Source organism: Bubalus kerabau, chromosome 1 (genome assembly GCF_029407905.1).
Source record: "Bubalus kerabau isolate K-KA32 ecotype Philippines breed swamp buffalo chromosome 1, PCC_UOA_SB_1v2, whole genome shotgun sequence".
In the NCBI taxonomy this organism is placed as follows: domain Eukaryota; kingdom Metazoa; phylum Chordata; class Mammalia; order Artiodactyla; family Bovidae; genus Bubalus; species Bubalus kerabau.
Genome location: NC_073624.1, coordinates 151,377,444 through 151,405,362, shown reverse-complemented (window position 1 = coordinate 151,405,362; position 27,919 = coordinate 151,377,444). Strand labels below are relative to the sequence as shown.

Below are 27,919 nucleotides of genomic sequence, written 5' to 3'. Positions count from 1 at the left end.
CACCAGGTTGATTATATTCTTTGCAGCCGAAGATGGAGAACCTCTATATACTCAGCAAAAACAAGACCTGGAGCTGACTGTGTCTCAGATTATCAGCTCCTTATTGCAAAATTCAGGCTTGAATTGAAGAAAGTAGGAAAAGCCACTAGGCCATTCAGGTATGACCTAAATCAAATCCCTTATGATTTTACAGTGGAGGTGATGAATAGATTCAAGGGATTAGATCTGGTAGACAGAGTGCCTGGAGAGCTATGAATGGAGATTCATAACATTGTAGGTTTCTGAAAAGGTTTTAAATTAGGAATTTATTTAGTCGAGTTAGAACTATTCAGATTATCTTCTTCTTGAGTATGTTTTTGTAATTTGTGTCTTGGAGAGAATTTGTTTCATCTAAAGTTTTTGAATTTCATTAGATGGAAGTGTTCATAATATTTTTTTATTCTTTCATGTCTGTCACCCTGAAGTGATGTTCCCTCTTTTCTTGCTGATATCCGTAATTTGTGTCTAGTCTTTTATTCCTGATCTCTCTGGCAAGAGGTTTATCAATTGTATTGGTCTTATAAGAAGAACAGCAAAAAGCTTTTGGTTCCACTGATTTTTCTCTATTGTTTCTTCATTTTCTGTTTCATTGACTTCTGCTTTTATCTGTATTATTACATTTCTTATGCCTAGCTTTGGGTTTAATTTGCTCTTTTTCTGGTTGCTTAATGTAGTAACTTAAATTACTGATTTGAGACTTTTCTTAGTATTTTAGTGTTTTAAAAGTATTTTAAGTAAACATTTTTGAGATAATTGTTAATTCATTTGCAATTATAAGACTTGTGATTTATTTCATCTATTTAGAAGTATGGTGTTTAGTTTTCTACATTTGGGTTTTTTTTTTGTTACTGTTACAGATATCTGTTACTGATTTACAGTTTGATTCTGTTTGTCAAATAACGTTCTGTACGATATCAGTTCTTTTAAATACATTTGTACCTGTTTTCTGTTACAGAATATTATCTATCTTGGTAAATGTTCTATGTACATTTAAAAGGATGTACATTCTGATGTTTTTTTGTTTTTTAATTGATCTATAAATCTGCAAATATAGCATCTAGTTTTTGGTGATCATTGTCTTGTATATCCATATTGATTTTCTGTCTACTTGTTCTGTTAATTACTGAGAGGACTGTTGAAATCTCCAACAGTACTTGGAGATTCGTCTATTCCTCGTTTCAGTTGTGTCAGTTTTTCCATATCTTCTTGGCAGGTAAGTTCCTTTATAATTATGAAGCATCCCTTTTTATCCCTGACAGTATTTCTTGTTCTGAGGTCTACTTTTTTAGATATTAATATAGCCATTCCAGCCTTCTTTGATTTGTATTTTTCATTGTATATATATTTTTATTCTTTTACTTTTATTATTTTTAAATTAATTATTTTTGACTGTGCTGGGTCCTCGTTGATGGTTTCAGACTTTCTCTAGTTGCAGCAAGCGGAGGCTAGTCTTTGTTGCCATGCTCAGGCTTCTCATTGTGGTAGACTATTTTCTTGCAGAGCATGGTCTCTGGAGTGCTTGGGCTTCAGTAGTTGTGTTATGTGGGCTCAGTAGTTGTGGTACATAGGCTTAGTTGCTCCATGGCATGTGGGATCTTAGTTCCTAGGCCAGGAATTGCACCCATGTCCCCTGCATTGGCAGGCAGATTTTTAACCACTGAACCATGAGAAAGTCCCTAAGTAGATTTCTTAAAGATAGCGTATAATTGATTTTTTAAAAATCTGGTCTGTCATCTCTTCCTTTTAAGTGGAATGACTAGATTGTTTACTTTTAATGTCGTTATAGACATAGGTGGGTTTAAGTCTACCATTTTGTGATTTTTTTTTTTTTGGTCTTATCTTTCCTTTGTTCATTTTTTCCTACCATTTTTTAGATTGAGGGTTTTTAAAACTTTCATTTTCTTGACACAGTTGGCTTATTAGCTACAACCGTTTTATTTTTCAGTAAATGTTCATAGGTTTACAATATGTATTTAATTAATCACCTTAAATAATATTACATAACGTAACATATAGTTTAAGAACCTCACAATATGTCATTTTTTTCCTTCCTTCTGTCCTTTGTCTAATTGTCATTAATCTTGCTTCTATTTATAAATGACTTTCTATAAGAGTTCTTATAGTTTGCTGGTACTGGATACACTTTCAGTTTTTTTTTGTATGAAATAAGTCTTTAATTCGTCTTCTTTTTTGAAAGATAATATTTACTGGTTATAGGATTTTTTTTCTTTTGGAATGTTTTTTAAAATTATTTGTTTATTTACTTTTGATTGGAATGGATCTTGGATGCTGTATCCTGCTTCTCATTAGCATTTTCCTCAGGCTTAGCATCCACTGGTGATTCTTACCTGATGATTCTAGCACTTGCTCTATATTTAGTATTCAATTTTCTACATTCATTTGTAAGTAGGGGACCTTCCTTCTCACCTTACTTTTAAATTTATTTGTTATGGGTGTGATTACATAAATTTTCTTTTCCAAGGGCTTATAATTTACTTTTGTGCTTAATTGTTTTGATACTTAAATTATCTCAGATTTATCTCGGGGTCCTCTGAAGCTTTTTCTGGGGATGCATTTTCTTTGGCCTGTATTTGTACTTTTGTTTCAGTTCTCCCATATATATGTATACATGGCTGCTTTAAAATGTCTTAATTTCTCTAAGGTCTCACCCGGTGCCTCCCCTTAGAGCTTTAGTTATTCCGTTGTATTCTTCTGCCAGTAATCTCTTGTCCCCAGTAAAAGATCTGTCGTCCCCTGTAGTTCCTTTTCTCCCTCTGCAGGCAGTTAACACTTCTTATAGTGGCCTCCAACCTGGTATCCAGACTGTGCTTCTGTCCCCAACAGCACTGCAAGTTAGGCAAGACAGAAACCAGTTCCTCAGGCAGCCTCTTAATGAGCCGGAACATTGCAAACCACTTTTACTCTTCCTTCTCCCCTGTTGGAGGAGTAGAAACTGGGTGGCTTCTTTCTGATCTGTTGTGATGTCCTAGGGCAGAGTGTAGGGCAAGGGATAGATAGAGAACATGAGGGTTCCTAGCATTTTGAGTAGTTTTCCTTTGGTTAGGCGTTTGTTTGGTTATTGCAGGTTCTTAACTCGTTTCTAGCATTCTCCCAAAGCTACTTTCGTCCATATGTTGTTTATTTAGTGTTTCTGTCTGGGAATGAGAGCTTGATTCTTCTTGTGTGGTTGCTCCCTCTTCCCAGTCCCTAACAATCACTAATCTACTTTCTGTCTTTATGAATTCGCCTGTTCTGAATATCTGATAGAAATGGACTCATACAGTATGTGGCCTTTGTCTCTGGGCATCTTTCATTTATAATGTATTTAAGATTTATCAATGTTTTATCATGTAGTGCTACTTCATTTCTTATAATGGCCAAGTAATATTCCATTGTATGGCTATACCACATTTTGTTTATGCCTTCATCACTTGGTGAATATTTTGAGTTGTTTCTGCTTTGGGCTTCTATAAATAACGCTGCTATTCATACATGTTTTCTTGTAATAATTTGTAATATTGTAAACAAGGCTGAGTTTACCGTTTTTATTCATTTAATTGACCTTGATCTGATAAAAGAAAATAACTCTTGCATTATGCTAGGCAGTGTTCTGAGTGCCTCCTTTGCTTATTTTGTGTCATCATCAGTGTATCCCTTTGAGTTAGATACTGCTTTTCCATTTTACTTATTAAGAAACTGAAGTTTAGAGATGATAATTTTCTCAAGGTACCACAGCTAGTAGGTCCATCACGCTAAGCAGGATAGATGATACAAAGTTGTGTAGGTCCTAATAATGGCTGCAGTTTATACAGTCCGATAGAACAGATAGATGAAATTGGTTCTTAGAGTCACTGTGGAAAATTATTTGAATGGAAAAAAAAAAAAAAACAAACTGTTTAGGTGCTTTCCTGGTGATGCAGTGGTTAAGACTATGCTCCCAGTGCAAGAGGCACAGGTTCAATCCCTGGCTGGGAAACTAGGATCTCACATGCTGCACGTCATGGCTAAAAACAAAACCGTAATACCAAAAAGCCTCCAAAAGCTGTTTAAATTGAAGATCTTTTGCTTATCTGTAACCACTTGCATCAGTCTTTCAGCAAGATTTTCTTGGGCCCAACCTTGACTAGAGTTAAGGTAGTAATTTGCACAGTATGGGCTTCCCTGGTGGCTCCTACGGTAAAGAATATGCCTACAATGCAGAAGAACTGGGTTTGATCCCTGGGTTGGGAAGATCCCCTGGAGAAGGGAATGGCTACTCACTCCAGTATTCTTGCCTGGTGGATTCATTCCATGGACAGAGGAGCTTGGTGGACTACAGTCCATGAATTCACAAAGTGTAGGACATGACTGAGCAACTGACACATTCACTGAGCATTCAGAAAAGCTCCCCAGGGTCTTCCCAGTTGTGCTTGGGTTTTTCAACTCCAAATCATATTCTGTTCCCTAATAGTTAAAAAAAGTTACCATGTGGATCAGATGTTAAAAAGAAGGACGTCTGTTCATTAGGGTTATCCATCTTCACTCCTGAATCAGGACTGAAGGAGGTGAGATTCTTTATCTTTTTAAAAATTCATTCATATTATTAATTTTTTTCTTTCTTTGAGAAGGCGAATTTATTCTTCTTTGTAGCTGTGCCAAGTATGTGAAGTTCTTTTGGGATCTCTGAGGTGCAATAGGAATATAGGTAATGTTGAAAAAGGAATTTATTAGTTTACATTTAAATCCTCCTCTACTATATTAGGCTTCTACTGCTATGTAATAAATTACCACAGTCTTAGCAGCTTAAAACCACACTCGTTTATCATTTCACAATATTGTAGTAGTTTTGTAGATCAGAAGACCTGGTGGACTCTATGGCATTCTCTGCATAGAGTCTCACAAGGCCAAAATCAAGGTATTGGCCAGACTGATCTCTTATCTGGAGGCCCTGGAGGAGAATCTACTTCCAAGTTCATTCACATTGTTGTCAGATTTCAGTTCCTTGTGGCTATAGGTCTGAAGTCCCTGTTTCCTTGACATGTGACTGTTCTTGTTTCTGTCATATCCTTTTTATGCTTCACATCTCTGCTTGTGCCACCAGCCAGAGAATACTCTGCTTTATAAAGAGCTCATGTGTATAGATAAGGCTTACTGGGATAATCTGCCTATATTAAGGTCAGCTGTGCCATATAATATAGTATAATCATAGCAGTGATATCACATTCACAGGTTCTATCCACAGTCAAAGGGGATTCTACGAGGTTAAGGGTCTCTGAGGGTCATTCTTAAAATTCTGCCTGTCATAGCTATTAATGTTCATTTTAAAACATTGTGGTGAAGGTCACATTTTTGATTCAGCAGATAACTTTTCTACTCCCGGGTTTCATCCTTCCCTTCCCTCACCCTTCCTAGAATTCTTTTCTTCCTTAAAATCGTGGGCCCCTTTTCTTTCTTTATTTGATAGTATGCTTGTCCTTGATCTCACCCTTGACTCTCTTAAGGAAACCCTGTATTTACCTTTTAGAATAACGTTTCCTGAAATCATTTTCTTTTCTGCTGGTCAATTATATAAGAAATGTTGTTTAACTACAGACGTTATCACCATCATCCTTGTGCTTCAGCTCCCTAAGCCTGAGTATTTAATGTAGGATTTAGCTACTCACAGACATTAGCAAGGTATTTTTCATCTATGTGATCTGCAGATGAACTGCACTTTTTCACTCTTTCCTATCTTGCATTAGGATTCAAAGATGTCTCGTTGTCTGCAAGTTCAAGAAGCATAATATATTAAAACCCTGTATATCTCTCAATCTATCTATAGCTAGTAATGCTGCTATAATTCCATTTTATCTCACAGCAGGGTCTAGTAGAAAGCACATCAGTAATGAAAAATAGTAATTCAAAACTGTGTTCAGTGGAGCATTCTGAAAGCTTATAGATGTGTCTGAAGCAACAGGGGACTTTTTTGGCTGCCTGGGAAACCTGAATAGGTTATAGACCAGAAACTACATTATTCTGCTCATATTGTAGTCTGAAGGCTGACACTAGGCAGAAATGGCTCTTGAATCTGGGGTTATATTCTCTCCCCAAGTTAGGATAATTTTTTTCCATTTAGTATTATTCACTGAAGAAGAAAATTTATATATAAAAGCTTTAGTGTATAATTTGGGATTTTTCATGTGTAAAGGGAGCTGCAGGATTTATAATTATCTTGTAAACTAATTTAGAATGAAGACAGATAACAGACATACCTTGGAGATATTGCAAGTTTGGTTCCAGACCACTGCAATAAAGTGAATATTATAATAAAGTGAGTTACATAAATTTTTTGGTTTCCCAGTTTGGTGTCTAAAAGCGTATATATCTTGATTAAAAATGTTGTTTGAAAAATGGTGCCAATAGTCTTGCTCCGCTCAGAGTTGCTACAAAACCTCAATTTGTAAAAAAACATATCTGTGAAGCACAGTAACGCGAAGCACAATTAAACAAGGTGTGTCTGTAGTTGTCTTTGATTGTAATAAAAGTTGTGAACGCCTGAGGTCTTTTGTTAGGTGGGAAAGTCAGAAAAGGAGATGTTATAATAACAAGATTCATATAGTGCACCATTTGGATGGAGATGGTGGTTGTGTTTATCTTTTATTCATTCGTTAACTATTTTTTAAACATCTATTATTGGCCAGACTATATATCTTATACTAACAATGGACTTCACCTTGGATCTTTACCTTTACTTCAATATGGACCCCATATTCTAGTGGGGGAAAAGAGTGTTCTTATAGAAGGAGTTACAGTACTGAGAGTTAAGTGTTATTAGAGGGAAGTACTCTGCAACCCACTCCAGTACTCTTGCCTGGAAAATCCCATGGACGGAGGAGCCTGGTAGGCTGCAGTCCATGGGGTCGCCAAGAGTCAGACACGACTGAGCGACTTCACTTTGACTTTTCACTTTCATGCATTGGAGAAGAAAATGGCAACCCACTGCAGTGTTCTTGCCTGGAGAATCCCAGGGACGGGGGAGCCTGGTGGGCTGCCATCTATGGGGTCGCACAGAGTCGGACACGACTGAAGTGACTTAGCAGCAGCAGCACAGTGGGTGCCCAGGGAAGAGATTCTCCAGTGTTTGGAAAAGGCTTAATAAGGGAGGTGACACTTGAACAGTCTTGAAGGAAGACTTTTGCTGTTGTAATAATAGTACAGGTTACCATGTAGGAGATGAGGGTCTAACCTGAATAGGAGGTTTACCATTAACTCACCACTACTGTTTAAGTGATAGTTGTCTTTGGGAATAAATGTAGGTTGGTAGGTGAATTGCCAGCTGGTACTTACAAGTAACTTATGGAGGAACTAGTTAAACTTTTAGAAAAGTAGGTTTGAGTACTCATTGTGCTTATCTACTTAAGAGAGATGTATCCTTTAATGAAGGGGAGATACCCTTTGCTCCTTTTTAATGGGTAAAGATATTTAAACAATAAGTGAGAACATTTGTGTTTTTTTCTGGTCACTGTAAAAGCTGATCCTTGAATATTTGCTCTTTGTTTTTAAGAGCCTCTCTTCTTTCCTGTAATTATGTCTGAATAGAATTTATAAAATAGAAGAGTCAAAACCCTGTTTTCTAAGCTCATTCAACATAACAGCATAACATATAGAGACTCTCAAAGTCCACTTTTGTGAACATTCTTAAAGAATAAGATATGACTCAGCAGAGCCTGATTAGCTCTTGGCTGTGCTTTAGAAGGAAGAGTAAAGATGGCATTTATTTAAAATGTTGCATAGTCACATAAAAAGCAAGAAGAGGTCAAACCTGTACTTAATACATACTACTGGGTTCCAGAGGCTTCAGCACAACCCTTGTTGTCCATTTTAGAGATGATGAAATTGAGTTTCAGAGCAGTGACTAACTCACCTCAGGTAATATTGATAAGTGACAGAAATAGAATTTGACCCTAGGCCTATCTGGTTGCAAAACCAAATGCTCTTTTTTGCCAGTCTGCCTATATGAATAACTTTCCTATGTGAATGAGGTTTATATCATTCACCCAGGAGTGATTTTCTGGGATTTGGCCATAAAGAAAATTTAATAAGCGTAGGAGGAGAAGGCTTCCATACTAATTCCCTCTTTTTCTTTGCATAGAATATCAGGAAGTGAATTGGTGGACACCTGACAAATAACCTGTTTTGTACTTATTTATAGGTTTTGTGAGAGCATGTAAAAAATCTATACAGGACCTTTGAGTTAGAAGTAAACTAGGCCATCTCCCTTATCTTACAGAGAAGGAGACCAAGGTCTAGAGAAGTGAGATAGTATGCCTGATCATAGCTGGTTTATGACTGCATTGAAATTAGAACCTGAGACCCTATATTCCAGGTTACAAGACTTGTAGCTAAATCCCAAGCCTCTGTTATACCTGGAGTTCCTGGAAGATGATACATATGTGAATATAATCGGAGGATTACTTTTTTGTCTGTGCCTCGCAGCATGTACTGTCAAGGCAGTGTGCTGTAAATTATGTTTTGTGTTACATGTTTGGATCATATTCATAGTCATTCTTAACTCATGTAATTGAGCATGACCTTTGGGATCTGAATCGGAGAGGCTTCCTTTCTGCTAGCTGAGAGCTCTGGCAGATATATCTTAAGTTATATCCCAACCTCAACAGATCAGTTTGAATTCTTATTGGGGCTTTTTGTTTTGTTTTTATTAATTTATTTTTAATTGGAGGATAATTGCTTTACAATGTTGTGTTGGTTTCTGCCTTACATCAACATAAATCAGACAAAGGTATATATATGTCCTCTCCCTCTTGAACCTCCTTCCCACCTGCCACCCCATCCCACCCCTCTAGGTTGTCACAGAGCATCATACAGCAAATTTCCTCTGGCTGTCTATTTTACATGTGATTAAGTAATGTATATATTTCAGTGCTACTCTCTCAAGTCATTCTACCCTCTCCATTCATCCCATCCCATCTCCATTTCTATCCTGCAGACTTATTAGGGCTTTAAGGGAAAAAAAAAACTGAGCTAATCCATACTTCTCTCTATTGGCCTTTTCCCCAAACGTGGCAATTGTTAGATTTCACTATGCCTCGTTAATTGTTCATTCTGATAGGACTGCCAGCAGTTCTGCCCCCGTGGAGCCTGAGGGCTGGATTAAAAGTGAGATCAGTGAAGAGCCTGTGACCGTGTGGTTGGTGATTGCTAGTAAATCATGGAGCTATGGGCTTCCCAGGTGGCACAGTTGGTAAAGAATCCATCTGCCAATGCAGGCGGCATAAGAGATGTGGGTTCAATACTTGGATTGGGAAGATTCCCCTGGAGGAGGGCATTGCAACCCACTCCAGTGTTCTTGCATGGAAAATGCCATGGACAGAGGAATTTGGTGGGCTACAGTCCATAGGGTTGCAAAGAGTCGGACATGACTGAAGCCACTTAGCACGCACGCACGCTGAGTTACAGCTTGACGTTGAACTCTTGAGCTTGGGCTTAGGCCTGCATACAAGCTTTCTGGGGAGGTAGCTTTTGCATGTATTTTTTCCTTTAGATGAGGTCTTATTTAACAAATAAAGAAACTGAGGCTCATAGATGTGGCTTAGCCGTAAAGAATACACCCCCCACCCCCAGTCGAGATAGAACTGCCCTAGGGAATTCCTGTTACCTCACCCTTTGCTTCTGCTTGCTGGGTGGAAGGTCACCACCATTAGAATTTGCAGGCGCCAGCCTGGGTGGCCAACCTAATGAAGTAAAATAGTTCCAGCTCCGAGTAATGGTGAACTTGGAGCAGGGCCCAGTGTAATTAAGCCCCTGGAGTAAAGAATTTGTTGTTGGCCTTTATTCATTTCAGTGAAGAGGGTTGCGGGTAGGAATATGATATATTCCAAGCAAAGAAAAACAGTGACTGTAGAGATTTATGCCATTGCCTTGAAGATTGTTTTGTTCTACATTAAATTTAGATAATTCAATAGGAGAAGAGCTTTTCTTGGTAGATGGCATTGCTAGGCAGGGTAAAATTTAGGGCGTTTCTTCATTTATTAAAAGATTGTACGGTAGGCTTGTATATGCATTATATAATCTCCAGTATAGTTGAAGACTGTTGGAACTCCTATGACTCAGAATTCCCCCAGACTTCAGATTATGTGGCCTTTAGGTATCCTATCTGCTCCTTTTCTTCCTCTTTTGCATTATCTATGTTTGGCTTCCCAGTATTCGGGATTTTTTGTGGCCAGTGAATTCAAATTGACTAGAGTGGTAGACTCCCAGAGAATAAGGTAAGGTAGTAACATAATACATTTGTATTGTTTGTAAACCTCTAAGTGGGCTTCCCTGATAGCTCAGTTGGTAAAGGATCCGCCTGTGATGCAGGAGACCCTGGTTCGATTCCTGGGTCGGGAAGGTCCACTGGAGAAGGGATAGGCTATCCACTCCAGTATTCTGGCCTGGAGAATTCCATGGACTGTATAGTCCATGGGGTCGAAAAGAGTTGGACACAACTGAGTGATTTTCACTTTCAAACCTCTGAGTTTGTGGTAATTTGTTACAGTAGCAATGGCATACCAGAGAAGGCAATGGCACCCCACTCCAGTACTCTTGCTGGAAAATCCCATGGGCAGAGGAGCCTGGTAGGCTGCCGTCTATGGGGTCACTAAGAGTCGGATACAACTGAGCGACTTCACTTTCACTTTTCACTTTCATGCATTGGAGAAGGCAATGGCACCACACTCCAGTGTTCTTGCCTGGAGAATCCCAGGGACGGGGGAGCCTGGTGGGCTGCCGTCTGTGGGGTCGCACAGAGTCAGACACGACTGAAGCGACTTAGCAGCAACAGCAGCATCAATGGGATACTGATAATTTTAAACTCACAGAAAAGTTGTAAGACTGAGAATAGTACCCTTTACTCAGATTTGCTGCTTGTTAATATTTTACTTTATCATTCTCTTTTTCATTCTTTCTGAACTTCTATAAAGTGCATTGCATATGTCATGGCCCTTTACACTAATACCTCAGTATATATTTCCTGAGAATTGGAATTTTTTTGAATAACCATGTACATCTTCCCATGTTTGAGTCATTTTTATTTTTGTGAAGTGTCTTGTTTATGTCTTTTTTCAATTGCTTAACAGCAATAGTATTTTAGTCATTTTCCTTTGGAAGTTCTTTATATATTAGAGATATTAACCCTTTATCTGTGACATATATTGTAAATATTTTCTTCTAGTGTATTGTTTGTCTTTTGACTTGCTTATATATTCTGCCATATAAAAGTTTTCTCTTTTTAAATAATCAAGTTTATTTGTCTTATCTCTTACTACATCTGGATTTCTAGTCTTAGTTTGAAAATCTTTTTCTGCATTCAGGTTAAAGAAGAATTTACCCTTTTTTTTTTTTTCTTGTATAGTTTGCTTATTTACATTTCAGTCTTTAATTTGAAGTTTATTCTTGTGTCTGGTGCAGTGAATACATATAATTTTATTCTTTTTCTAAGTGGCTATCCAGTTGTCCTAATATGATTTATTAACAGAAACGATATTTGCTTCAGTGATTTGAGGTAACACCTTACCTTCCACAAAGATTTTTGTATGTACACGATATTCTTAACATATGTTGAAAGACCTTTGGGAAGTCATCAAATCAAGAGGGTCAACTAAGAGTTGATCAGAGGGTCAAATAAAATATTCCATGATAATTGAGTTACAGGAGAAAACTTATTTCAGGATAGCTAAAATGCTCTTAAAAAGAAAAGACATATACATTTTTATATTTAACAGCTTTATTGAAGTACAGTTTACATAAAAAACCCCACCCCTTTCAAGTGTATGGTTCAGTCATTTTTAGTAAATTTACAGAGTTGTACAATCATTACCATAATCTAAATGTACTTTTAGAACATTTCTGTCACTCTAAAAAGATCCCTTATGCCTAATCCCAGACAACCATCTGTCTTTCAGTCTCTATAGATCTGCCTTTTCCGGATATTTCATATAAATGGAATCATATAATATGTAGTTTTTGCATCTGGCTTTTTTTACTTAGCTATTGTTTTTGTGGTTTATTCATATTATTACTGTTGCCCAATAGTATTTCATTGTATTTCTATACTAAATTTTGTTTATCCACTTGTCAGTTAATAAACATTTGGATTATTTCCATTTTTTGGCCTTTATAAATAATATTGCTGTGATGTTCACTTACAAGTCTGTATGTGGACTCAGGCTTTCGTTTCTCTCGAGTAAAGTCCTAGGAGTGAAATGACTGGGTTGTATTGAAATTTCATGTTTAACTTTTTGCTGCTGCTGCTGCTAAGTCACTTCAGTCGTGTCTGACTCTGTGTGACCCCATAGACGGCAGCCTACCAGGCTCCGCCGTCCCTAGGATTCTCCAGGCAAGAACACTGGAGTGGGTTGCCATTTCCTTCTCCAATGCATGAAAGTGAAAAGTGAAAGTGAAGTCACTCAGTTGTGTCCAACTCTTTGTGACCCCATGGACTGCATGCAGCCTACCAGGCTCCTCCGTCCGTGGGATTTTCCAGGCAAGAGTACTGGAGTGAGGAACTGCCAAACTTTTCCAAAATGGCTGCATCATTTTACACCCTCCCAGCAATGTGCAGTTTAGTTTCTCCACATCCTCACCAACACTTGTTATTGTCTGTCTTTTTGATTATAGTCATTCTAGTGAAAGTGACGGAGAAGGCAATGGCACCCCACTCCAGTACTCTTGCCTGGAGAGTCCCATGGACGGAGGAGCCTGGTAGGCTGCAGTCCATGGGGTCGCTAGGAGTCAGACATGACTGAGCGACTTCACTTTCACTTTTCACTTTCATGCATTGGAGAAGGCAATGGCAACCCCCTCCAGTACTCTTGCCTGGAGAAACCGAGGGACGGGGGAGCCTGGTGGGCTTCCGTCTATGGGGTCGCACAGAGTCGGACACGACTGAAGCGACTTAGCAGCAGCAGCAGCAGCAGTAAATGTGAAGTGGTATCTCATTTTGGTTTTGATAGACTAATGATGTTTACTAGCCATTAGTATATCTTCTTTGGTGAATTATATGGATACTTGGCTCATTTTTGAGTTGGATGGTGTATCCATTTTATTATTGAATTTTTAAAAACTTAAAAAAATTATATTTATCAGATATATGATTTGCAAATATTTTTCTCCCAAATAATTTTTTTTCTCTGTGGCTACTCTTCTTACTTTCCTAATGTGTCTTTTGAATCACAATTTTTAACTTTGATCAAGTTCAGTTAATCTTTTTTTTCCTTCTTTTATGAATCATGCTTTTGGTGCTCGTATCTCAGAAAAGGCAAGTATTAAAACTACCTTTCTTTTCATGGAATTATGAGATTTGCCTTATTTTCAGGACTAGTCTGGTGATCAGACCCATTTATTGGTTGAGTTTTATTGAAATGTGTAAGGCCTTGCCTCTGGGTGATAGCCATATTGTTCCAGCTTTTTTAGGGCAACTATTACTGGAGAGGCGGCGTAATACTGATCAAAAGTGTAGGCTTTCGGACCTGACTACCTGGGTTTGAATTTTAGCTTCATTGCTTCCTACCAGTGTTTCTTTGGGTTAGTGGCTTTATTTCTCTTTGCCTCAGTTTTCCTCATCTGTGAGCAGTGAATACTACTACTTTGCTCACAAGATATTTGTCTATATAAAGTTTGTAAGAAATGCTTAGGGCAGAGTAAAGGGCTTAGAAAATATTAGATCTTATTACTAGGGGATCAATTCTCAATTCTAGTTTGTGATAGGGCTGTGCATATTGGCATCATTTGGGGGACTTTGCTTGCCTTTCTAAAATGACAGCTTCTGCCATGAGTTACAGCAGCTAGGGTTTGATAAGCATTGCGCTTAGTCTTCCTCGACACTTTTAAAGTTGATTATTCCTTAAAATCACTTTCATTAAATGAGGCAATTTGAGTTGATGTGTAGAATCATAAAACTCTTCATCAGATGTAAAAATAGGTCAAGCTCTGTTAACACTTAGAAAATGAATACTCTATTAATTCCTCTTGCCAAGGCAAAATTAGTCTTATGCAAACCAAGAATTGGAATATAAGACTATCTGCATTTGATAAATACATTCTTCTGCCTTTAGGCTGACTTACTAGCACAGAGATCAGATTATGGGATAAGAACTTGAAATTCAGAGGTAGAATTCCTGTTTGTTCCTGTTAGAGGAGAAGATGCTCAACTTTTTTTTCTTGACTTCATTTGCAAAATGAGTTTAATGAAAGTTGACATCTAATTACCTTCAAAAGGGATTCATGATTTAATAGGGGACTAGTATCAGAATATATAAAGAATCCTTATATATAACTCAACAATAAAAAGACAGAAAATGGGCAAAGGAGATGTACAAATGTCCAACAGGGACATAAGAAGATGTTCAGCATCATTGGTCAATAGTGAAAAGCAGATCAAAACCACCTCATAGTAGATGCAATACCATTTTATACCTACTAGGATGGCTATAATTTAAATTATAAATTTAAAAAGGAAATTTAAAAAAGAAAATATTAAATATTGGTGAAGGTGTAGAGAAATAGGAACCCTCATACGTTGCTACTTGGAATGTAAAATTGTTCAGTTCCTGTGGTAAACAGTTTGGTAATTCCTCAATAAGTTAAACATAGAGTTACCATAGGACCCAGCAATTCCACTCCTTAGTGTATATCCCAAAGAATTAAAATGTATGTCAACATGAAACTTCTACACAAATGTTTTTTTTTAATATAAATTTATTTATTTTAATTGGAGGCTAATTACTTTACAATATTGTATTGGTTTTGCCATACATTGACATGAATCCACCACGGGTGTACATGTGTTCCCCATCCTGAACCCCCCCTCCCAGCTCCTTCCCCATCCCATCCCCCTGGGTCATCCCAGTGCACCAGCCCCGAGCATCCTGTATCATGCATCGAACCTGGATTGGCGATTCGTTTCACATATGATAATATACATGTTTCAATGCCATTCTCCCAAATCATCCCACCCTCGCCCTCTCCCACAGAGTCCAAAAGACTGTTCTATACATCTGTGTCTCTTTTGCTATCTCACATACAGGGTTATCGTTACCATCTTTCTAAATTCCATATATATGCGTTATTATACTGTATTGGTGTTTTTCTTTCTGGCTCACTTCACTCTGTATAACAGGCTCCAGTTTCATCCACCTCATTAGAACTGATTCAAATGTATTCTTTTTAATGGCTGAGTAATACTCCATTGTGTATATGTACCATAGCTTTCTTATCCATTCGTCTGCTGATGGACACCTAAGTTGCTTCCATGTCCTGGCTATTATAAACAGTGCTGTGATGAACATTGGGGTACACGTGTCTCTTTCATTCTGGTTTCCTTGGTGTTTATGCCCAGCAGTGGGATTGCTGGGTCATTTTGGTAGTTCTATTTCCAGTTTTTTAAGGAATCTCCACACTGTTCTCCAGAGTGACTGTACTAGTTTGCATTCCCACCAACAGTGTAAGAGAGTTCCCTTTTCTCCACACCCTCTCCAGCATTTATTGCTTATAGACTTTTGGATCGCAGCCATCCTGACTGGCGTGAAATGGTACCTCATTATGGTTTTGATTTGCATTTCTCTGATAATGAGTGATGTTGAACATCTTTTCATGTGTTTGTTAGCCATCTGTGTGTCTTCTTTGGAGAAATGTCTGTTTAGTTCTTTGGCCCATTTTTTTTTATTGGGTTTATTTTTCTGGAATTGAGCTGCAGGAGTTGCTTGTATATTTTTGAGATTTGTCAGTTGCTTCATTTGCTATTATTTTCTCCCATTCTGAAGACTGTCTTTTCACCTTGTTTATAGTTTCCTTTGTTGTGCAGAAGCTTTTAATTTTAATTATGTCCCATTTGTTTATTTTTGCTTTTATTTCCAATATTCTGGGAGGTGGGTCATAGAGGATCCTGCTGTGATTTATGTCAGAGAGTGTTTTGCCTATGTTCTCCTCTAGGAGTTTTATAGTTACTGGTCTTACGTTTAGATATGTAATCCATTTTGAGTTTATTTTTGTGTATGGAGTTAGAAAGTGTTCTAGTTTCATGCTTTTACAAGTGGTTGACCAGTTTCCCCAGCACCACTTGTTAAAGAGATTGTCTTTTCTCCATTATATATTCTTGCCTCCTTTGTCAAAGATAAGGTGTCCATAGGTGTGTGGATTTATCTCTGGGCTTTCTATTTTATTCCATTGATCTATATTTCTTTGTGCCGGTACCATACTGTCTTGATGACTATGGCTTTGTAGTAGAGCCTGAAGTCAGGTTGATTCCTCCAGTTCCATTCTTCTTTCTCAAGATTGCTTTGGCTATTTGAGGTTTTTTGTATTTCCATACAAATTGTGAAATTATTTGTTCTAGCTCTGTGAAAAATACCATTGGTAGCTTGATATAGGGATTCCATTGAATCTATAGATTTCTTTGGGTAGTATACTCATTTTCACTATATTGATTCTTCCGATCCATGACCATGGTATATTTCTCTTATCTATTAGTGTCCTCTTTGATTTCTTTCTCCAGTGTTTTATAGTTTTCTTTATATAGGTCTTTAGTTTCTTTAGGTAGATACATTCCTAAGTATTTTATTCTTTTCGTTGCAATGGTGAATGGAATTGTTTCCTTAATTTCTCTATTTTCTCATTATTAGTGTATAGGAATGCAAGGGATTTCTGTGTGTTGATTTTATATCCTGCAACTTTACTATATTCATTGATTAACTCTAGTAATTTTCTGGTGGGGTCTTTAGGGTTTTCTATGTAGAGGATAATGTCATCTGCAAACAGTGAGAGTTTTACTTCTTTTCCAATTTGGATTCCTTTTATTTCTTTTTCTGCTCTGATTGCTGTGGCCAAAACTTCCAAAACTATGTTGAATAGTAGTGGTGAGAGTGGGCACCCTTGTATTATTCCTGACTTTAGGGGAAATGCTTTCAATTTTTCACCATTGAGGATAATGTTTGCTGTGGGTTTGTCATATATAGCTTTTATTATGTTGAGGTATGTTCCTTCTATTCCTGCTTTCTGGAGGGTTTTTGTCATAAATGAATGTTGAATTTTGTCAAAGGCTTTCTCTGCATCTATTGAGATAATAATAGAGTTTTTATTTTTCAATTTGTTAATGTGATGTATTACATTGATTGATTTGAAGATATTGAAGAATCCTTGCATCCCTGTGATAAAGCCCACTGGGTCATGATGTATGATCTTTTTAATGTGTTGTTGGATTCTGTTTGCTAGAATTTTGTTAAGGACTTTTGCATCTATGTTCATCAGTGATCACAAATGTTTTTTAAAGCAGCATTATTCATGAAATTAAAAGACGTTTACTCCTTGGAAGAAAAGTTATGACCAACCTAGATAGCATATTCAAAAGCAGAGACATTACTTTGCCAACAAAGGTCCATCTAGTCAAGGCTATGGTTTTTCCACTGGTCATGTATGGATGTGAGAGTTGGACTGTGAAGAAAGCTGAGCGCCGAAGAATTGATGCTTCTGAACTGTGGTGTTGGAAAAGACTCCTGAGAGTCCCTTGGACTGCAAGGAGGTCCAACCAGTGCATTCTGAAGGAGATCAGCCCTGGGATTTCTTTGGAGGGAATGATGCTGAAGCTGAAACTCCAGTACTTTGGCCACCTCATGTGAAGAGTTGACTCATTGGAAAGGACTCTGATGCTGGGGGGCATTGGGGGCAGGAGGAGAAGGGGACAACAGAGGATGAGATGGCTGGACGGCATCACTGACTCGATGGACGTGAGTCTGAGTGAACTCTGGGAGTTGGTGATGGACAGGGAGGCCTGGCGTGCTGCGATTCATGGGGTCGCAAAGAGTTGGACACAACTGAGCAACTGAACTGAACTGAAAAGGCCACTAGACCCAACTCTGTGTCTAGAAGAGATGAACCTTAAATACGTGGACAGGTTTAACACAAAAAGAATAGAGGAGGACAAACCATGCAAAGAATAACGGCCCAAAGATCTGTGCTGTGCTGCGCTGTGCTTAGTCACTCAGTTGTGTCCTACTCTTTGCGACCCCATGGACTGGAGCCTACTAGGCTCCTCTGTCCATGGGGATTCTTCAGGCAAGAATACTAGAGAGGGTTGCCATACCCTCCTCCAGAAAATTTTCTCAACCCAGGGATTGAACCCAGGTCTCCCGCATTGGAGGCAGATTCTTTATCATCTGAGCTACCAGGGAAGCCCAAGAATACTGCAGTGGGTAGCCTACCCCTTCTCCAGGGGATCTTCCCGACCCAGAAATTGAACTGGGGTCCCCAGCATTGCAGGCAGATTCTTTACCAGCTGAGCTACCAGGGAAGCCCACCCAAAGAGCTAGAGTAATTAAAATCAATACCAGACAAAATAGACTTCAAGAAAAGATATATTACTAAACATAAAGGGGAAATATTTCATAATGATAAAATGGCTAATTCATCAGGAAAACACAATAATCATAATCATTAAATATTTACATACTTAATACCAGAGCTCAAAATTCATGAAGTAAAGACTGACACCATTTAAAGAGAAAAACAGAAAAATTCACATGTCGTATTTGGAGATTTTAACATTTTAGTCTTACTAAGAGCAACTAGACAAAAAAATCAGTTAGGACATACAAGATCTGAACACTATCAACCCACTTTGACCTGACATTTTTGTAACATTACATTCAAAAGAATGCACATTTTTCCAATGTATGTGAAACATGCATCAAAAAAAAAAAAAAAAAACTGACCAAATTCTGGATCATAAAACAAGTTCTCAGTCCATTTTAGTGAATTGAAATTTTATTCAGTGTGTATTCTGACCACAAAAGAATTAAATAAGAAATAAAAAACGAGTATATCTAGAAAAATAAAATATTTGGAAATGAAAAACAACCTATCTTTAAATAATATGTAATCCACCACAGAAATCATGCAGAAAATCATAAAATATTTCAAACAGAATGATGATGAAAATACAACATATCAAACTTTATGGGATATAGATAAAGCAGTGTTTAGAATGAAATTTATAGCCTCCAAAGATTATCTTAGAAAAGATAGGTAAAGTTCCATGCTAAGAAACTAATAAAAGAAAAGCAGAGTATGCATACTGAAAAATAAGTAGAAGGAAGGAAATAATAAAGATATGAGAAGAAATAATGCAAAAGAAAAAAACAAAATTAATAAAAATTGATCCTTTGAAAAAATTAAAATTTGTAACCCTCTAGGTAGATTAAATAAGAGTCACAAAGAGTCGGACACGACTGAGCCACTGAACTGACTGAATTGACTGACTGATTCATAATACTAGCCCAAAGATGGAATCAACCCTAATGGCCATCAAGAGTTAAATGGATAATCAAATTGTTTTCTATGCATACACTGGAATATTATTCAGCCATTAAAAGGAATGAAGTACTGATATGTGCTTCAGCTTAAATAAAGTTTGAAAGCATGCTAAGTGAAAGAAGCCAGACGCAAAGGTTGTATGTAGTATGATTTATTTTATTTCCCATGTCCAGAGTACCAAACTCCAAAGAGATAAAAAGCAAACTGGAGGTTACCAGAGGATAAGCAATGAGAAATAATAGAGTGATTATTTAATAAGTATGAAGTGTTTTTATGGGGTGCTGAAAAAGTTTTGAAACTAAAGAGAGCTGGCATGTACAACATTGTGAATACACGAAATACAACTCACTTGTCATCCTAAAATGGTTAGTTGTATGCTAAGTGAATTTTTCGTCTTTTCAAAAGTGGCAGTGGGGTTCATAAATATATTTACTTTTTCTGCTTTCAGAGACAAAAGTTTTAAGTGCAAGGAATGATGATGCCAGAAAAAGATGACCATATTTGATGTGGCAACTCCAGTGTGTAGATATTTCTCTGAATTCATTTTTCATCTGTCTTTGCTTGGGGACAGTTTGTTCTTAACACAATATTTTACCTATAAATACTGCAGTGTCTGCTAAGATAAAAACTGTCTTTTATAAAGAGTATATTATCTTTGGGTAAGGCCATAAGAGGCCCAGTTGCTCTGAACTAATTAAAAGCCGATGAGGAACAAAAGATTATTAGAATCTATAATTAGGTAGCATTCTGTTTTTCCTGGGCATACCATTTTGTCAGGCTACCAGTTCATTTTTTAAAAAATACTACTTTATTGAAGTGAAATTCATTTAACATAAAATTAACCATTTTAAAATGAATGATTCAGTGGCATTTTGTACATTAGCAGTATTGTACAACTACGAATTCTGTAATATTTCAAATGTTTTTATCACCCCTGAAGGGAATCCATACCCTTGAAACACATCCTTGCCAGCACTTGTTGTTTTCCACTCTTTCGATTATAACCAGCATGATGGGCGTGAAATGGCACCTCATTGTGGTTTTGACTTGCATTTCCCTTAATGGCTGAAGACACTGAACATCTTCATGTAGTCGTTAGCCATTTGTATTTCTTCTTTGGAGAAATGTCTACTCAAGTCCTTTTGTGTTTTTTAAATTGAGTTGTCTTTTAGTTGTTGAGCTATGTGAGTCTTCTTTATATATTATGCATACTGACTGTATGACCCTTATCAGGTATATAGTTTACAAATATTTCTCCCATTCTTTAGGTTGTCTTTTTTACTTTCTTGATAGTCCTTTGATACACAAAAGTTTTAAAGTGTGAAGTTTGATTTACCTAATTTTTCTTTTGTTGCCATACTTCTGGCGTCATATCTAAGAATCTGTTGCCAAATCCAAGGGGTCTTGAAGATTTTCCTGTCTTCTAGGAGTTGTGTGCGGAGAAGGCAATGGCACCCCACTCCAGTACTCTTGCCTGGAAAATTCCATGGACGGAGTAGCCTGGTAGGCTGCAGTCCATGGGGTCTCTAGGAGTTGGACACGACTGAGCGACTTCACTTCCACACATTGGGGAAGGAAATGGCAACCCACTCCAATGTTCTTGCCTGGAGAATCCCAGGGACGGGGGAGCCTGGTGGGCTGCCGTCTCTGGGGTCGCACAGAGTTGCGACTGAACACGACTGAAGCGACTTAGCAGCAGCAGCAGGAGTTTTGTGATTATATGGTTTTTGGCTCCTATATCATTGATCCATTTTGATATAGGTTTTATATATAGTATGAGGTATGGGTTCAACTTCATTCTTTTGCATGTAGGTATTCAGTTGTCCCAATATCATTTGTTGAAGAGACTCTTCTTTCCCCACTAAATTGTCCTGGCACCCTGGTTGAAAAGTCATTTGGTCTTGGGTGTGTGAGTTTATTTCTTTCTGCTCAGTTCTGTGCTGCCATTTAGTTTTGTATGGGCTGAGTTTCTTGTTTTTCTCCCTTTGATAACAGGATCATGGGGTTGATAGCAGCATTTTCCAGAATCCTAAAAAGCTTCACCTAACTATTGGGATGTTGGTGCTTTTGAGTGAGCAAGAGATCCAGCAGACATGTGAGATGCTACAGCAGTGTAAAGAGGAATTCATTGAGTGAGTAATCCAGAGGAGTGGGGAGGGTGGTTGCCCTGTACTGGCCTTTTTTTCTGGTATCACAGACTTGTTTTTGGCTTAGGGAGCTGGGTGACTTTGGAACAAGATTTGTTTACTGACCCATTTGTAACACTTAACATTGGGTTTCTTGTGTGAAAGGTTTAAAGTGGATTTAAAGCATATATTTACAAATTTGTATGGAAAGGCTCTACCTTAAATTTTGCTAATTCACTAAGTAGTTTTTATTCTTTAACAGGACATCCCATTCCTTTGTCAAAAAGGAAATTCTCTTCATTATCTGTATGAGTGTATTAGTTTTCTGTGCTGCTGTAATATATTACTGCAAGATTGGTATCTTAAAAAAACACAAATTTATAATCCTATAGTTCTGTGGGGCAGAAGTCTGATACAGTATTCACTGAGCTATTATCAAGTTACTGTCAGGGTTGTGTTCCTTTCTGGAGGCTCCAGGGGAGAATCTGCTTGCTTTTGAAGTCCTGTTTTTAGAGGCCCCCACATTCCTTGGCTAGTAGCCTTCTTCCTCCTTCTTCAACACTTAACAACATTGCATCTGTTTGACCCTCCATCTGTTGTCACATCTCTCTCTCTGGCCATAGCAGGGACAGGTTGTCTGCTTTTAAGGATGCGTGTGATTTAATTGAACCCTCGCAGGTAATGCAGAAAAATCTCCCCACCTCAAACTCCTTAGCCTTAATCACATCTGCAAAACCGTCTTTGCTGTCTTTGAACTAGTGTATTTATAAATCCAAAGAGTAGAACACGGGCATCTTTGGAGGGCTCTTACTGTGTTTACCACTGTTACTTAGACATTATAAGATGATTCCCTAGGAGAGTCTTCATTGTATGTCAGAAATGCAGCAGACTTTTTCTTTTTTTTTCAAATTCAGGTAATTTTGTTTGAGTCAATAAGGATACCAAAAACTATCCAAGCATTCTGGACAGGGAGAACATTGCTGAGCTGATGGCTGACTTCTTATTCTTTTTTACTGTAATATTTTAACTTGTATGTACATCTGACCTAACAGCTCTGTTTCAAAGGATCATCTCTCCCCACTGACCCCATCCTTTACTCTTTTCGCATAAGATTGATGCAGAACAAGAGCAATTTGAAAATTGACTCACTTGAATAATTTTATTTTTATGCAGTTATAATATACAGTTCAGTTCAGTTCAGTCGCTCAGTCGTGTCCGACTCTTTGTGACACCATGAATTGCAGCACGCCAGGCCTCCCTGTCCACTACCAACTCCCGGAGTCTACTCAAACTCATGTCCATCGAGTTGGTGATACCATCCAGCCATCTCATCCTCTGTCGTCCCCTTCTCCTCCTGCCCCCAATCCCTCCCAGCATCAGTCTTTTCCAATGAGTCAATTCTTCTCATGAGGTGGCCAAAGTACTGGAGTTTCAGCTTTAGCATCATTCCTTCCAAAGAAATCCCAGAGCTGATCTCCTTCAGAATGGACTGATTGGACCTCCTTGCAGTCCAAGGGACTCTCAAGAGTCTTCTCCAACACCACAGTTCAAAAGCATCAATTCTTCGGCACTCAGCTTTCTTCACTGTCCAACTCTCACATCCATACGTGACCAGTGGAAAAACCACAGCCTTGACTAGACGGACCTTTGTTGGCAAAGTAATGTCTCTGCTTTTGAATATGCTATCTAGGTTGGTCATAACTTTCCTTCCAAGGAGTAAGCGTCTTTTAATTTCATGGCTGCAGTCACCATCTGCAGGGATTCTGGAACCCCCAAAAATAAAGTCTGACACCGTTTCCACTGTTTCCCCATCTATTTCCCATGAAGTGATGGGACCAGATGCCATGATCTTAGTTTTCTGAACGTTGAGCTTTAAGCCAACATTTTCACTCTCCTCTTTAACTTTCATCAAGAAGCTCTTCAGTTCCTCTTTACTTTCTACCATAAGGGTGGTGTCATCTGCATATCTGAGGTGATTGATATTTCTCCCAGCAGTCTTGATTCCAGCTTGTGTTTCTTCCAGCCCAGCATTTCTCATGATGTACTCTGCATATAAGTTAAATAAGCAGGGTGACAATATTCAGCCTTGACGGACTCCTTTTCCTATTTGGAACCAGTCTATTGTTCCATGTCCAGTTCTAACTGTTGCTTCCTGACCTGCATATAGGTTTCTCAAGAGGCAGGTCAGGTGGTCTGGTACTCCCATCTCTTTCAGAATTTTCCACAGTTTATTGTGATCCACACAGTCAAAGGCTTTGGCAGAGTCAATAAAGCAGAAATAGATGTTTTTCTGGAACTCTCTTGCTTTTTCGATGATCCAGCGGATGTTGGCAGTTTGATCTCTGGTTCCTCTGCCTTTTCTAAAACCAGCTTGAACATCTGGAAGTTCACGGTTCACGTACTGTAGAAGCCTGGCTTGGAGAATTTTGAGCATTACTTTACTAGCGTGTGAGATGAGTGCAATTGTGCGGTAGTTTGAGCATTCTTTGGCATTGCCTTTCTTTGGGATTGGAATGAAAACTGACCTTTTCCAGTCCTGTGGCCACTGCTGAGTTTTCCAAATTGGCTGGCATATTGAGTGCGGCACTTTCACAGCATCATCTTTCAGAATTTGAAATAGCTCAACTGGAATTCCATCACCTCCACTAACTTTGTTCGTAGTGATGCTTTCTAAGGCCCACTTGACTTCACATTCCAGGATGTCTGGCTCTAGGTGAGTGATCACACCATCGTGCTTATCTGGGTCGTGAAGATCTTTTTTGTACAGTTCTTCTGTGTATTCTTGCCACCTCTTCTTAATGTCTTCTGCTTCTGTTAGGTCCATCCCATTTCTGTCCTTTATTGAGCCCATCTTTGCATGAAATGTTCCCTTGGTATCTCTAATTTTCTTGAAGAGATCACTAGTCTTTCCCATTCTGTTGTTTTCCTCTATTTCTTTGCATTGATCGCTGAGGAAGGCTTTCTTATCTCTCCTTGCTATTCTTTGGAACTCTGCATTCAAATGCTTATATCTTTCCTTTTTTCCTTTGCTTTTCACTTCCCTTCTTTTCACAGCTATTCGTAAGGCTTCCTCAGACAGCCATTTTGCTTTTTTGCATTTCTTTTCCATGGGGATGGTCTTGATCCCTGTCTCCTCCGTCCATAGTTCATCAGGCACTTTATCAGATCTAGTCCCTTAAATCTATTTCTCACTTCCTCTGTATAATCATAAGGGATTTGATTTAGGTCATACCTGAACGGTCTAGTGGTTTTCCCTACTTTCTTCAATTTATGTCTGAATTTGGCAGTAAGGAGTTCATGATCTGGGCCACAGTCAACTCCTGGTCTTGTTTTTGTTGACTGTATAGAGCTTCTCCATCTTTGGCTGCAAAGAATATAATCAGACTGATTTCCGTGTTGACCATCTTGTGATGTCCATGTGTAGAGTCTTCTCTTGTGTTGTTGGAAGAGGGTGTTTGCTATGAGAAGTGTGTTCTCTTGGCAAAACTCTATTAGCCTTTGCCCTGCTTCATTCCATACTCCAAGCCCAAATTTGCCTGTTACTCCAGGTGTTTCTTGACTTCCTACTTTTGCATTCCAGTCCCCTATAATGAAAAGGACATCTTTTTTGGATGTTAGTTCTAAAAGGTCTTGTAGGTCTTCATAGAACCGTTCAACTTCAGCTTCTTCAGCTTTACTGGTTGGAGCATAGGCTTGGATTACCATGAAATTGAATGGTTTGCCTTGGAAACGAACAGAAATCATAAAATACAGGTCCCATCCTATTCTGACATGATCTTGTAGAAATGGGCTACCTATTCATTGGGTAAAACAAGGTAAAATGTTTTAAGATTTTTCTATAGTTATGTTGTATATATAAGGAGATCCAACCAGTCCATCCTAAAGGAAATCAGTCCTGAATATTCGTTGGAAGGACTGATGCTGAAGCTGAAACTCCAGTACTTTGGCCACCTGATGCGAAGAACTGACTCATTTGAAAAGACCCTGATGCTGGGAAAGATTGAAGGCGGGAGGAGAAGGACATGACAGAGGATGAGATAGCTGGATGGCATCACTGACTCAATGGACATGAGTTTGAGTGAACTCAGGAAGTTGGCAATGGACAGGGACGTCTTGCGTGCTACAGTGTATGGGGTTGCAAAGATTCAGAAACGACTGAGCCACTGAACTGAACTGATGTTGTATATGAAACTGTAATAAAGAGACTTATCTGTCAGCCAGTTCTCATTTTTTCCATTAATTATTTTGAAGACAAAATATTTTTCTTGAACAAAATCATAAGCTGATCAGGTTTGCAGCTACCTGTTCTTTCTGAATATCAAACAGCAAGGAATACTTTGTCTTGTTGTTTGCTTAGTGATGGAAATAACTATTTTCTCTCTTATCTTACCTAAAATTCAAAATAACTTGATGTTTGTACTTAGATATTTATAGTTTTCCTTGCATAAAATAAAACTTTATGCTTTACTTTATGAAGCAGAGCCATTTTACCTTGTTTAAGATAAAATACTTCTGATACTTTAACTTCCCAGATTGCTTTTTGTTAAACAGAACTGGAAGCAGCTGCATTTTTTGGCTGCCATTAGGATAATCCTGTGAAGAAAAAAATTAAAGGCAGATAAAATATTTGTTTAAAGAAGTATTTGTTTTTTTACTTTATGAAAATCAGGTCACAGAATTTTAATCATGGAAGCTTTATCCTGAGCTATGTGAGGATTTAGCTGAGTTCTTCTCTTTTATGTCTGTTGGTGCCTTTTGTGACTAAATGCCAAATCTGAACCCTTTAAGCATGTCAGGGTTGGTGTGCATAGGGAATGAAGAGTGTCCTTAATAGTTACTAAGAATTTTTGACATGACAGGATGAAAACAGTAATTGTAGTTTTTCAAATTCAGCAAAGCTTTTGAAATAGGACACATTACCCTGCCAAAAATCTGCAGTGCAGGCAAAAATTTTTTGAAGATGCTCTTTTCAAAAAGCTGGAAAGATTTGAAACCAACAAGTAAAGCAAGCCTTTCCAGCTGCCTTCTCTCACCTTCTCTGTCACATACACTTGTTTAAAAAGTATATAGTGCAAAATTAATTTACCTGATCGGCTAGAGGGATGATAATCAGTATTGGTTGTTTGTCTCAATATGCCTGATTTTCCTAAAAGAAAGAAAAGTGAAAGTGAAGTCACTCAGTCATGTCCAACTCTTTGCAACCCCATGGACGACTGTAGCCTACCAGGCTTTTCCGTCCATGGGATTTTCCAGGCAAGAGTACTGAAGTGGGCTGCCATTTCCTTCTCCAGGGGATCTTCCTGACCGAGGGATGGAACCCTGGTCTCCTGCATTGCAGACAGATGCTTTACTGTCTGAGCCACCAGGGAAGCCCAAGTACTTCTAATAAAGCCCTGGTGGGAATTGCATCATCTGCCTTCTTTTTCTTCACTATTGTTGATCTTTGATCTCAATCTTTGTACTTGGTATGCTTTGAAAAAATGTCAGTAAATAATGGCATTTCTAACCCAAGCCTTTTATGATATAAAGATTTCAAATTAAAATATAAAAATGGAAAACATTGGGAATGAATTTGTGGTTGTTCAGTCACTCAGTCATGTCCTACTCTTTGTGACCCCATGGACCGAAGCACACCAGGCTTCCCTGTCCTTCACCATCTCCCGGAGCTTGCTCAAACTCATGTCCATTGAGTCAGTGATGCCATCTAACCATCTGGTCCTCTGTTGTCCCCTTCTGCCTTCAATTTTTCGTATAACATGCTGTAGCTTAATTTGATGGCTTTTTAAATTGAGATATTAAATAAATGTGGCTGTATTGGAATCTAATTAAAACTGTGGTGATATATAAATATTCTAAAGAAATGGGTGGTTGGTTGAACATTTGTTTCAAATTTGGTGGTGATTGAGTTTAAGGGATGTTACTTGACCAGAAATAGAATTTTGATTTCAGTTCTTAAGCTTAAGGCTCATGTAGCTGTGTAGATTTCAGATGAATTATTCACAGTGTTCAGTAAGTACTAATACTCAAATGTGTCCCTTGTGACTTTTCTTTGTGAGATATGAAACAAACAGTGCAGTGGTTCTGAGTATATAGTCTGACAAATATGCAGCTCTTCCTTAGCTCCCGTATCACTCAACTCATACCTGAGTGTTCCCAGTAGGCCTGAAGTAAAACCAAATAAGTTAAAAAGGGAGAAGAATGAGGAGAGAAGGGAAGGGAAAATACCCAAGGGCAAATGTTCCTAATTATTGCCTTGGATATGTTTCCGTTGTAAAGTGTGCTCACTGGTGTCCCAGCTGGAATAGTTTGGTCACCAGGACAAAGAGCATTTATCAGCGTTTTTCTTTACTGCTCTTTAATTCTATCTCTCGATAAATCCTAGAGATATGTTGAAAGAGTTTCTGTTTCCGCTGGTAAGGCAGACTTTGGAT

General features: G+C 38.1%; 1 protein-coding gene across 9 annotated transcripts in view; it reads left to right on the top strand.

The window, feature by feature from the left end:
• The window catches only part of ASCC1 (activating signal cointegrator 1 complex subunit 1), a 112,664-nt gene that overhangs the window by 26,313 nt on the left and 58,432 nt on the right, over positions 1-27,919 (top strand). For all 9 annotated transcript variants that reach the window (XR_008698233.1, XM_055535336.1, XM_055535335.1 and 6 more), the window contains exon 6: positions 21,358-21,494. Coding sequence is in view for 8 of the 9 variants with exons in the window: in XM_055535336.1 (XP_055391311.1) it covers positions 21,358-21,494 (137 nt within the window). In the remaining variant the exon portion in view is untranslated. The remainder of the gene's footprint in view (positions 1-21,357; positions 21,495-27,919) is intronic.